The sequence below is a fragment of the Panthera leo genome, chromosome E2 (assembly GCF_018350215.1).
Source record: "Panthera leo isolate Ple1 chromosome E2, P.leo_Ple1_pat1.1, whole genome shotgun sequence".
NCBI classification, from domain to species: domain Eukaryota; kingdom Metazoa; phylum Chordata; class Mammalia; order Carnivora; family Felidae; genus Panthera; species Panthera leo.
The window spans coordinates 14,533,266-14,546,674 of NC_056693.1; the positions used below are offsets into that span (position 1 = coordinate 14,533,266).

General features: G+C 51.4%; 1 protein-coding gene across 1 annotated transcript in view; it reads left to right on the forward strand.

Annotated features, from left to right (window-relative positions):
* LOC122208398 (Fc fragment of IgG binding protein) overlaps positions 1 to 13,409 on the forward strand; it is a 41,846-nt gene that overhangs the window by 11,363 nt on the left and 17,074 nt on the right. The window contains exons 6-11 of the mRNA XM_042919422.1: positions 466 to 1,070; positions 3,254 to 3,821; positions 7,650 to 8,242; positions 10,509 to 11,100; positions 11,241 to 11,440; positions 12,833 to 12,974. Of these exons, the coding sequence (XP_042775356.1) occupies positions 466 to 1,070; positions 3,254 to 3,821; positions 7,650 to 8,242; positions 10,509 to 11,100; positions 11,241 to 11,440; positions 12,833 to 12,974 (2,700 nt within the window). The remainder of the gene's footprint in view (positions 1 to 465; positions 1,071 to 3,253; positions 3,822 to 7,649; positions 8,243 to 10,508; positions 11,101 to 11,240; positions 11,441 to 12,832; positions 12,975 to 13,409) is intronic.

A 13,409-nucleotide genomic window follows, 5' to 3' on the forward strand; every position in this document is an offset into this window, starting at 1 on the left:
TGAGATGGCACCACAAGGGGGCTCTGAGCAGGAGAGGGGCGTCACAGGCATTCACAGGGTCCCTCTGGCTGTCTGTGAGGAGCAGCCTGTGGGGGTAGCATGGGGGCCGGGGGAGACCAGAAGAAGGTTGCTTGGAAGGGACTGGACCAGGGTGGGGGGTGGTGAGAGAAGGGGGCAGATTCCAGATAGATTTTTGAATATGGAGCTCACAGGACTTCCTGACAGATTGGTTGTCTGTGAATGAAGAGGGAAAGGAGTCAACTGTGTCTCTGAGGTTTGGGGTCCCAGCACCTGGAGGGATGGAAGTGCCATGCGGAGCTCTGGGGAAGGAGCAGAATGTGGGGAGGGAAGTCCCGTAGAGCGCTTTGGGCAGGGCGCCCCGCCAGGAAACGGAGCCGCCAATACATCAATGCAACACCCTTGCGCTGGCCTGACGCATCCTCCCCCGTCTCCGTCTCCCCGCAGCCCTGTCCTGTCCCCCCAACAGCCGCTATGAGCGGTGCGGCCCCGCCTGCCCGGCCACCTGCAACTCCGAGGCGACGCCGTCCAACTGCTCCGGGCGCCCGTGCGTGGAGGGCTGCGTGTGCCTCCCGGGCTTCGTGGCCAGCGGTGGCAGCTGCGTAGCGGCCTCCTCATGCGGCTGCATCTTCCAGGGCCGCCCGCTCGCCCCGGGCCAGCAGATATGGGCCGACGAGCTGTGCCGGCGGCGCTGCACTTGCGACGGCGCCACCCAGCAGGTGCGCTGCAGCGACACACAGGGCTGCCCGGCGGGCGAGCGCTGCCGCGTCCAGGACGGCCTCCTGGGTTGCTACCCCGACCGCTTCGGGAGCTGCCAGGCGTCCGGGGACCCGCACTACGTGAGCTTCGACGGCCGGCGCTTCGACTTCATGGGCACCTGCACCTACCTGCTGGCCGGTTCGTGCAGCCAGGCCGCGGGGCTGCCCGCCTTCCGGGTGCTGGTGGAAAACGAGCACCGGGGCAGCCAGACCGTGAGCTACACGCGTGCCGTGCGCGTGGAGGCCCGCGGAGTGAAGGTGGCGGTGCGCCGGGAGTACCCGGGGAAAGTGCTGGTGAGCGACACGGGTCGGGGTGGTTGGGAGGCGGGCAGGAAATCCCCCTTCAGGAGTGGGGCTCTGAACCCCCGGTAGGGCTGGGGATCTGTTAAAAGATCCTGTGGCCAGTGGTTAAGTCCTGGGCCCCCGAGCCAGGCGGTGCTGCCTCTCCTTGGCTGTGTGACTGTGTCTCCAAATGACTGTCTCCAGGTTTTGTCTTAGTTTTGTCTTCTGTCAGCGTGTCCACCACGCAGCAGAAGTCAAGAACCAGTGATTTTCTCTTTAAAAAAAAAAAAAAAGATAAAAGTCCAGAGGTGGGGTTGTAAGATTCACAACTCTAGTAAATAGTCATTGAACAGTTTTAGACAGTGGCCTGCGCCCTGGAGAAGAGGATGAATTGGAAATGGATGGAAAACTGAAAGAAATTTCCATGTGGCAGGCACCACCCCTAAACCCTTTACAGGCCTTAAGTCGTAGTCCTCAGAACGGCCTTGCATTAAAGGAAGTTTTGCCCATAAAGCCGAGTGTTTGGCATAGAGAAACTTCTGGATAAACAAATGATTGATATTTATGTTCCCACCTCTCTGAGTCTGGAATAATAATAGCCAATATATGACATTACTCCTAGGTGTTAAATGCTTGACATATAGTAACTCATTGAATCTCTACAACTCTGTGAAATAGTTAGATGAGAAAACTGAGGCATGGAAAGGCTAAGTCATCTATTCAAGGTCACACAGCTAATGAGTCACAGAGCCACAATTTGTAGCCAGGCTGTTTGGCTCCAGAGACCATACTCTTAACCACTACATCCTACTGCTGCTCTTGAGGAAAGGGATGGAACAGATAGGGACAGAAGTAGATGAAAGAGTACTCCAGGCAGAAGGAACAGTGAGTGCAAAGGCCCTGAGGCAGGAACAAACATGAGGGGTAGAGGAACAGCCTGGAGGTCCGTGGGGCTGGAATAGGGGCAGGGGGATGATGTAGGGGACAGCTGCGATAGAGGTCTTGATTTAAAACAAAACCTGAAGGACAAGGAAGAGTGAAGAGTGGTGGTTCCGAGGAGGAGGGAGCAGCAGGTGCAAAGGTTGAGGCTGGACGGATTTTGAAGACTCAGGAGAACAGCGTGGAGCCAGTGTGGCTGCACCGGAGAGCGAGGCTGGAGAGACGGGGCACAGAGGGTGGTAGGAGATGAGGTCAGAAAAGTGGGAACAAGCAGGGCCTGGTGGGAGAGGGGTTCTGTTTTAAGTGGAGACGTAAAGGGTGATGGGGAGGCAACCAGGCGGAGAATGGGGACGGGGAAGAGGGTAGGAATGTCGCAAGGAGAAGGTACAGCAAAGGCCCTGAAGCTGGGCTGAGCTTGCTGACTTCAGGAGATCAAAATGGCTTCGTGGCTGGCGTCGCAGGCCTGGGGAACGGGGCAGTACTGGAGAAGAGATTGGAGAGTAGTGAGGCTCAGGTCACCTGGGGCCTTTTAAGCCACCATAAGGGATTTGGATCAAAGCTAACACCTAACAGATGAAGTAGCGTTGGCCAAGGAAAGAGTACTGGGGGGGTATCTAGGAGGAGGCAAGTGCAAAGGCCATGAGGTGACAGCGCACTCGATGTGTTCAGGGAGACAGCAAGGAGGCTGAGTGTGCAATGTGGTAGGTGATGCGGGTACAAAGGTGGACAGAGCCAAGGTTAAACGAGACCTTGTAGGGAAGGGGCTTGGATTTGCGCCATCCTGAAGGCTGCAGAACACGCAGCCAGGAGCGAAGTGGTCAGTGATGTTCTCGGCCAAGCGAAAAGACCCTGAAGTTGGACTAAATTGAGACAAGTGGAGGAATAGCAAGAAAGCCAGTGTGCCTGGAACATACTGAGCAGGACGGAGGGAGGGAGTAGGAGGCAGGAAGATCAGGGAGGTAATGAGGAGACAGATCCTGTAGGCTCTGAAGGCCTGTAGGCTCTGAAGGCCTCTGAAGGCTCTGAAGGCCAAATCGGATTTGGATTTGAGCCGATAGTTGAAGGTTGAAGAGAGGTAGATGGTGTGCCAGACAGAGGGATAGCAAGTGCAAGGGCCCTGAGGTGGAACGAAGCAGAACGTGCTCAAGAGAACAGCAAGGAGTTGAGAATATTTGGAGCCAAGTGAAGTAAAGTGAAGGGTGGGACACAGAACCATGAATACCCTGACCCCGTGGACCTCCTTCATCTCCACCCAGGTGGATGGCGTCCTTCGGTACTTGCCCTTCCAGGCCGCAGATGGCCAGGTGCAGGTGTTCCGCCAGGGCCAAGATGCCGTTGTGCGCACAGACTTTGGCCTGACTGTCACCTACAACTGGAACAACCGTGTGATTGCCAAGATTCCCGGCAGCTATGCTGGGGCCCTTTGCGGGCTCTGCGGGAACTTCAACGGGAACCCAGGTGATGATCTGGCCCTGCGCGGTGGAGGCCAAGCTGCCAACGCGCTGGCCTTCGGGAACAGCTGGCAGGAGGAGACGAGGCCAGGCTGTGGGGCAACCGAGCCGGGTGACTGTCCCAAGCTGGACTCCCTAGTGGCCCAGCAGCTGCAGAGCAAGAAGGAGTGTGGGATCCTTGCCGACCCTGAGGGGCCCTTCCGGGAGTGCCACAGCAAGCTGGACCCACAGGACACTGTGCGTGACTGCGTCTATGACCGCTGCCTGCTGCCAGGCCAGTCTGGGCCATTGTGTGATGCACTGGCCACGTATGCTGCTGCATGCCAGGCTGCCGGGGCCACCGTGCACCCCTGGAGGAGTGAGGAACTTTGCCGTGAGTACCAGGAGTGACAACTGGGGGGGCTCAGCCTTGTAAAGAGTATTGGGGGGTCTCTAGGATACCTATAGATAGGATGATCTATAAGTATCATTAATTCACATAACTCTGACAAAAGTATTATGAGGTGGGGACTGTGGTGATACCCATTTAACAGATGAGGAAATAGGGGCTTAGAAAGAGTTAGTTACATGCCCAGGATCACGTACAGCTAGAAAGGCACAGTTGCAGTAAATATTTGTAAGATGACCAAAAATATCTGGTGGCCTTGCATCTAATTCCCATATGGCAGCTGTCATTCAGAGATGAGTAGCAATGCTGCCTTTAGAAGAAGCCTGGTTCTGGTCCCCTCTCCAGTTTTTCTTGGTCACCATCTGGCCTACTTCACTCATTTACAGTATCTGCCTGGATGGTACACATCACATCATCTGTTGAAATACACATGATAAATACATGAATGTTACATCATTTCTTTTTCTCCTTCAACTTATAATCATTCATTCATTCATTCATTCATTCATTCAACAAATATTTGTTGAACACCTACTATATTCCGGGCACTGAAGATATAATGGGGGAGAAAACAGGAAAAAAATTCTTGCTTTCCCAAAGTGACCATCTAATGGTTTTTAGTTCCAGCAGAATATAACCTAATGTAATATACTTATATACATGGAAGTCTCTTTTTTTAAAAAAAAATGTCTTATTAATTTTGAGAGAGAGTGTGTGCATGTGCATGAGTGGGGGGTGGGTAGAGAAAGAGAGAGAGAGAGAGTCCCAAGCAGGCTTAGGGCTGTCAGCATAGAGTCCGACATGGGGCTCAATCTCATGAACCAAGAGATCCTAACCTAAGCCAAAATCAAGAGTTGGATGCTTAACCAACTGAGCCACTCAGGTGCCCCAGAAAGTCTCTTTTTATTTTTTTTTAATGTTACTTTTGAGAGAGAGAAAGAGAAAGAGTGAGAGCAGGGGAAGGGCAGAGAGAGGGAGACCCAGAATCCAAAGCAGGCTCCAGGCTCTGAGCTGTCAGCACAGAGCCTGATGTGGGACTTGAACCCACAAACCGTGAGATCATGACCTGAGCCAAAGTCAGATGCTTAACTGACTGAGCCACCCACGTGCTCCAGAAAGTCTCTTTTTAAATCATTGCATGGGTTAGTTTTTGCTGTGTAACAAACATCCCCAAAGCTAAAAGTGGATTACAACAAATATTTATTATTTCTCATGAGTCTGTGGGCTGGGCTATTCTCCTAATCTGGGCCAGCATGGTTTATCACTGCAGTCCTACTGACAGTTCTATGGGGGCTGGAGGGTCTACAATGGCCTGATTTTACACAGCTGGCAGTGTTAGGCTGGTTGGTTTGGGGGACCTCATCCAGGACGGCTTACCCCTGCTCCACTTGGTTTTATCTTCCAGCCAGCGAGCACAGGCTTCTTCACACAGTGGTCTCAGTGTTCCAAAGAACAGCGAGAGTGGACAAGCCCCAGTAGGCAAGCACACTTCAGGCCTCTGCTTGGCGTCACATTTGCTGTTATCCCATTGGCCAAAACCAGCACCATGGCCAAGCCAAGAAGAAGGGGTGGCTGTCATCAGTCTGTCCCAATCTCCATCATACTTCTCTGCCACAAACATATACACGTGTGAACAACATTTCATTATTTTTAGAAATTCTTAAGACCATCAGACTCTAAGTGTTAAAAAAAAAAAGATAGAATGAGTTATCATTGCAAATATCATTAGTACACAACTAATAAAACATATAAAACACTAATGTATTAATGTCTATATAAATATATTAAAACATATAAAAATATTAAACATAAAAAACAGAATGTATTGGAAAGGCATCTCTTAGTGAGATGGATTCAGCTTTCCACCCAATAGTTCCCTTTATTTTTTTATTTTGCTGAAATATTTTATTTATTTTTATTATTGTATTTTAAAAATCCTAAGATTTTATTTTTTAATAAATGGAAAGACGTCACATGTTCATGGATTGGAAGATTTAAAAAAAATTCTAAGATTTTATTTTTAAGCAATCTCTATACTCAGTGTGGCGTTCAAACTTAAAACACTGAGACCAAGAGTCCCATGCTCTACCAACTGAGCCAGCCAGGCACCACTTGCTGAAATATTTTAAAGCAAATTCTAGACATACGAATTTTCCCATAAATACTTCAGTAAACATCTGCAACAGATAGCACTTTTTAAGAAACACGCCACAATGCTGTTATTACCAGTAATGAAAATAACACTAATTCCTTAACATCATCTAAAATTCAGCCTAGGTTCAAATTTCCCCAATTGTCTAAATAAAAACAAAAAAAAGTGTGGGGTTTTTTTTCAGTTTATTTGAATCTGGATCGAGACTAAATCTACACACTGCATTGGGTTGGTTTTTCTTACGTGATTTAAAAAAATTTTTTTTTCTAATGTTTATTTTTGAGAGAGAGAGAGAGACAGAGCATGAGTGGGGTTTGGGTTTGGGGGCCAGAGCCCAATGTGGGGCTCGAACCCATGAGATCATGACCTGAACCAAAGTGAGACACTCAGCTGCCTGACCCACCCAAGTGCCCCTTTCTTAAATCATTTGTATCCTATAATAGCTCTTTTCCATTTTCTGCCTACATAATATTATGAAGTTTTTCAAATGTATAGGAAGATTGAAAGAATTTTGCAGTGAATACTCATACACTTACTAGCTAGATTCTATAGTCGACCATTTTACCGTACTTGATTTATCATATATCTGTCCCTCTATCCATTTTGTTTGTACCATTTATCTATTGGGGGGGAAAAAAAGTCATTTGTCCTGCAGAATTTCCTATTTTCTGAATTTGGCTAGTTGCTTCTTTGTAGTGTTATTTAACTTGTCCCTCTATTCCCTGATTCTCTTATAAGCTGGTTATGAGATCTAGAACAGTGCTGTCCAATAGAACTTTGGTGATGATGGAAGTATTCTGTCCCTGAGCTGTCCTGTATGGTTGCCACCAGTCATGTATTGAGCACTTGAACTGGGGCTAGTGTGACCAAGGAACTGAATGTTTTGTTTTGTTTTGTTTTGTTTTGTTTTGTTTTGTTTTTAATTTTAGAGAGAGAAAGAGAGCTTGTGAACAAGCTTGGGAGAGAGGGAGAGAGAGAGAGAGGGAGAGACAGAGAGGGAGATCCCGATGCCAGGGTCAATTCCACAACCCTGGGATCATGACCTGAGCCGAAATCAAGAGTAGGACGCTCAACTTACTGAGGCACCCAGTTGCCCCAATCTTCTATTTTTTAAATTTTAATTAACTTACACTTAAATGGCCACAAGTGACTATCATATCAACACAGAGGCTTTATTTGGCTCAGTTTTAGTTTTTTTTAATTTTGTTTCAAGGAAACCACCTGTCTTATAATTTGGAGTGACTGGAGTTTGGAGATAGGACTAGGAATTATTATTCTTTTCCTCTTCACAACACGGGCCAAATATTTTAATTTGCTACTACTATATCTCTACTAGAGAAGGAAGAAGTCAAAACCACTGCATTCACGAGTACATTGCATAGATTAAACACACACTGTACCTGCACGTATGTGTTTAAAATATGTCATTGAAGACATTACAGATAACCACAAACCACAGTTAATTTGGAGTTGAATCTTATTTATCAGGACCAGGTTAATTGTGATATCATCTGCCCCCCCCAGGAAGATCATATCATAGATTATACAGAGGGTTCCTTGCAGCTGGCCGGCTTACGTGTGAGCGCGGGAGCATGCGTGTGCCTGCGTGTGTGTCCCCAGGGAGCAGGGACCCTGGATGCTCACGGCTGCTCTCCCCACAGCTCTGAGCTGCCCGCCCCACAGCCACTACGAGGCATGTTCCCGTGGCTGCCCGCTGTCCTGCGGAGACCTCCCAGTGCCTGGGGGCTGCGGCTCCGACTGCCACGAAGGCTGTGTGTGTGATGAGGGCTTCGCACTCAGTGGTGAGTCCTGCGTGCCCCTGCCCTCGTGTGGCTGCATATACCAGGGCGCCTACCACCCGCCAGGCCAGACCTTCCACCCCGGCCCAGGGTGTGATTCCCTGTGCCGCTGCCAGGAGGGCGGCCTGGTGACCTGTGAGCCCTCCACCTGTGGCCCACATGAGGCCTGCCAGCCGTCCGGTGGCATTCTGGGCTGCGTGGCCGTGGGCTCTGCCACCTGCCAAGCATCGGGAGACCCCCATTACACCACCTTCGACGGCCGCCGCTTCGACTTCATGGGCACCTGCGTGTACGTGCTGGCTCGGACCTGCGGGACCCGGCCGGGCCTGGAGTCGTTTGCCGTCCTGCAGGAGAATGTGGCCTGGGGCAATGGGAGAGTCAGCGTGACCAGGGTGATCACTGTCCAGGTGGCTAACTTCACCCTACGGCTGGAGCAAAATCAGTGGAAGGTCACGGTAAGAGCAGGGGCGGATCATGAAGGGGAGGGGTCCTGGGGTAGAGGGCGCTGGGTGGGTGGGACATGGGCAGCACTTTGTCCAGGGGCGGCGCTCACATCTGGGAGTGGATGTGGAAGGCACAGGGTTCCCGAGAAGAGGAGGTGCCGGTCAGAGCCCTGAGTGGGGAGCCAAGGAGCGAGGAGGCTTTGGGGACCTGGGACCTGCTCCCACGTGGCTCAGTTTTACCCTCTGTCTGCTCCTTAGTCTCTCCTCTCCCTGCCTCTGACTGTCCCCTCTGAGCATCTCTCCCACCCTCTCTTCCCTTCCCCTGCACCTTCTCTGTTCCTGCCCTAGCCACCTCCCTGGTATCCTGGCCAGCGACATGATGCAATCAGAGGCTGGGCAAGTTCAGGGATGGGAAAGGTTCAAGGACACAGGACAATCTGGGGGTGACCCCCTCACCCCTCGCCAACCACCACAACAACAGTAACAGTAGCTACGGTTTTTACTCGGCTGATCCCTGACTTTGTTGGCCGCTGAACACTTCACATCCACGGTGTCATTTCGTCCTTGCTGCCAGAAGTACCATGATTTGCTTTATTCTTTAGAAGGGGAGGTCCCATCATTGGCCCAAAGTCCACCAGCAAAGACACAACTTGAATCCAGGACAGCATGCCAGGAGACTGCACGCTGGACCTTGGGCACACCATGGTGCTTCTCTGACTGAGAAGCACTTGGTCTCCTATGGAAGCTGGAGGGATTCCACGCCCCACCCCCACCCCCGCCACCCCAGAGATCTCACTAAAAGGCAGGCACATGACCCTTGTGCTCATGCAGTATGGGCAATGAGGATGCTGAAAAATAGCTGACTTTTTCAGGTGCCCGTATGCACTGGCCGTGCATTAGATGCTTTAATCGAGTCCCTGAGGTAGCACAGGCTCCTAGGATAGCACCTGACATATAGTTGGCTGTGAATACACATGAGTGGTTGGTGTTATTTGCATCTCACTGAATCCCCAGCTTCTCCTTGAGGTGGAAACTATTATTATACCCGCTTTACAGATGAGAAAACTGAGGTACAGAATAGGTCACTTGTCCTTAACTGCTCCCTGTCCCTGCTTGGGAAGTATGGCAGGTGACTATGTTTTGGGGAGCCTCAGACAGGATTGTGTCTTCTGCCTTCTCCTCTGGTTCCTTATACTTCCCAAAGAATCTGATGCTCATCATGTCTGTATTAAGGAAGGATGAGCAAGCATGTTAATCAGGGGTGGATTTATGAGGTTTTGTTGGTGCCCAGCAGCCTTCAGTTAAAACCACTGGTTCTTGGCTCGGGGGTCTGATGTTCATTTCCCATTAGCCTAATGTTCCACCCACTGATGCTTAAAGCAAAAAGCCTCAGCACCCACTTACTTGTCAAAATAAAATCTTCCGACCGTAGCTCGTCACAATAGCAGATGCTCCCAGAACACCCATTCTGTGCCAGAATTTGTAAAGTACAAATATCAATTTATCTAATCCCCACAGCAACCCTCTGGACCCCACTCTGTAGATAAGGAAGCAGAAACCCAGCGAGGGGTCCTCACCTGCACAAAGTTACAGAAAGAGTAAAGGGCAGAACGGTGTTGGAACCCAGGCCAGTGGCTCTGGAGTCCATCGCTGCGTTCTTGATCAGTAAGTGGTGAATTTAGGGGTAGCTGGTGAGCATGTTACTCCTTCGAGACCTGTACGAGCTTCCCCTGTGGCTGCTGTAACAAGTGACCACAAGCACGGTGGCTTAGAACAATGGAAATGTGTTTTCTCACTGTTGTGGAGGCCCAAAGTCCAAATTCAAGGTATTGGCAAGGCTCTAGAGGAGGATCCTTCCTTGCCTCTTCCGGCTTCTGGAGGTCCCAGGTGCTCCTTGGCTCACAGCCACCTTCCCTGTCTTTGTCTCCACGTGGCCTCTCCTATCTCCTCTTCTGGTTCTTATCATTACATAAGGAAACTCGTCACTGGACGTAGGGCCCACCCTAATCCAGGATGATCCTGAGATCATGACCCTAAGTACATCTGCAAAGACTCTTAGTCCAAATGAGGTCATATTCAGGGCTTCTGGGGGGGCATATCCTTTGGAGACCACCACTCCACCCACTACAAAGACTCGACCATGCTCCCCATTTTACAAATATGGAAACTAAGGCCCAGAGAGGTTAGGTCACACGGATCTCCAGTGTCAGGCAGGGGCTCGACGAGGGTCTGCCCTCTCAAAGTGTGCCCCTGACGCGTGGACTATCCCGCCTCCCAGGTGAACGGTGTGGACATGAGGTTTCCCGTGACGCTGGCCCAGGGCCGGGTCCGTGCCTTCCAGCACGGCTCGGATGCTGTGATCGAGACCGACTTTGGCCTGCGTGTGGCCTACGACCTCGTATACAACGTGCGGGTCACCATCCCAGGCAACTACTACCGGCAGCTGTGTGGCCTGTGTGGGGACTACAATGGTGACCCCAAGGATGACTTCCGGAAGCCAGACGGCTCACAGGCAGGCAACCCCACCGAGTTCGGCAACTCATGGGAGGAGGCGGTGCCAGGCTCTCCCTGCCTGCCGCCACCCACCTGCAAGCCCGGCGGGGACTGTAACTCGGACCTGGAGTGTAGACCTGAGCTGCAGGAGAAGTACCAGCAGGAGAAGTTCTGTGGGCTCCTCACCAGCCCCACTGGGCCGCTGGCCGCCTGCCACAAGCTGGTCGATCCCCAGGGTCCCTTGCAAGACTGCGTCTTTGACCTCTGCTTGGGCGGTGGGAACGAGAGCATTCTCTGCAGCAACATTCATGCCTACGTGAGTGCTTGCCAGGCGGCCGGAGGCCACGTTGAGTCCTGGAGGACCGAATCGTTCTGTCGTGAGTAGAGGGCAGAGAAGGGAAGAACAAGGGGCAGAGGGTGGGGAGACTGAGGCACAGAAGGGGCAGGACACTGGGCCCTGCAGCCCCTCCCTCAGAGCCCCTGGGAGGGAGCTCTGACCAGTACCCCCCCTTTGCAGCGATGAAGTGCCCCCCCAACAGCCATTATGAGCTCTGCGCAGATACCTGCTCCCTGAGCTGCTCGGCACTCAGCGCCTCCCCACTGTGCCCGGAGAGCTGTGCCGAAGGCTGCCAATGTGACTCCGGCTTCCTCAGTAACGGCCAGGCCTGCGTGCCCATCCAGCAATGCGGCTGCTACCAAAACGGCATCTACTACGAGGTAGGAAGCCGGTCATTGTGGTCAGAGCCCAGGGCCTCACGCTGGACCCCCTCCCACGGCCCGTCGCCCCACAGCCTGTCCACTCGGCCTCCTGAATGTCTCTCCCACCTGTCCCCTCCCCCCATCATGGCCCCACCGTGGTCCAGTTTGTCATCTCCCACATGTTCCCTCCATGCCCTCACTTTTGCTCCCTCTGGGTCACCTCCCTGATGGCAGTGGGAAGACCTTTCTCAAAACAGCCATGGGTCCTGCAACTTTAAACCATCCCCTGGCTCCCCGGGTCTAGACTGTCTCTGTGACACAGTAGATAACTCCGTCTGCTTCCCTCTCCAACCCTCACCCGGTTACTCTTTCTTTGACTTGACTGTGTGTGTGTCTGTCTGTGTCCCTCAGAAGACCGCGAGCTCTGTGAGGGCAGGGCCCCTCTCTGCTGCTCTCCTCAAACAAATGATAGTGATGATAAAAGCAAATAGGTAGATGGTGCTTCCTACGTGCCGGTTACTGCTTTCAGTGCCAAATCCACAGCATATGTGCATTACACGTACATATGAACTTTTTACTTATTAGGAAAATTTTCAAACATGCAAACGTTAAGAGAACAGTGTAATTCTCCATGTACCCCTCACTCAGCTTTAGCGATAACCACATTTTCCTGATCTTGTTTTGTCTCTTATCCCCGTTTTCTCTCTAATCTGGATTATTTAAAGGAATTCCCAGGGCACCAGCGTGGCTCAGTTGGTTGAGCATCTGACTCTTGATTTCAGCCCCGGTCAGGATCTCAGGGTTGTGGTATTGAGCCCTGCGTCAGGCTCCGTGCTGAGCATGCGGCCTGCTTGAGATTCTCTCTCTTTTTCCCTCTGCCCCACTCCCCTGCTCACACACTCTCTCTCTCTCTCAAAGTAAAAAATAATAATAATAATAATAATAATAATAATAATAATAAAGGAACTCCCTTTTCATTTCCCCTGTACCTTATATGTATTAACCAAGTTATACTACCATAGTTAGGTGCTATGATTATCGACTGCTTACAGACGAAGAAACTGAGGCATAAAAGGTTAAGCAATTTGCACAGTGATACAATTTGGAAATAGCAGAATGAGGCTTCAGACCCAGGCAATTTGCTCCAGGGCCTTTGCTCTTAATTCATGTTACACCGTTTCTCATATACAGCAAACATTAAGTGGATATTTTGGAAAAACGAGTGAGTGAGTGAGTGAGTGAATGAATGAATGAATTGGACCCCAAGGCCATGTGGTGCCCTAGTTGCACAGACAAGGGGCCACTCTGCTGAAAGATGTTCCCTTGATGTCCTCTGGACCCTCTGTCCCCGGGACACTGGAGATGCCAGTTCAGCTCCCACCCTGATGGCCGTGTCCTCTGTCCTCACAGCCGAACCAGGTGGTCCTCATCGACAGGTGCCAGCAACAGTGTGTGTGCCACGCCGGAAAAGGCCTGGAATGCCAGGCCCACAGCTGCAAGCCAGGGCAGGTGTGCGAGCCCGCAGGAGGTGTCCTGAGCTGCGTCACCAAAGGTGCTGGGCTGGGGCTGGGCCCCGTGGGGCTGGGAACAGAGGATGGGGACTCTGGAGCAGCGGGAGGTGTGAACCTAGATTTTTCACAGTGGGTGGCACAAAGGACTAAGGATTGAGGTCTCCAATCTGGGGCCCCCAGGGCTGGGATTCCCAGGGCTAGGGGCACAGACCTTCCAGGCTGGGAGGTGGAGTTCTACCTTATGGTAGAATGCAGGCTTTGGGGACCCTCAGGGCTAGGTTCCCTAGGGCAGATGTCAGAGACCCTTGGCATAAGGCAAGGACAGGCAAACTTTTTCCCTAAAGGGACAGATGGTAAATATTTGAACTTGCAGGCCTTATAGTCTCAGTCATAACTACTCAACTCTGCCACTGTGGCATGAAATCAGTCGTAGGCTATGTAAGTGAGGGGGTGAGGCTCCAATAAAACCCTCTGGT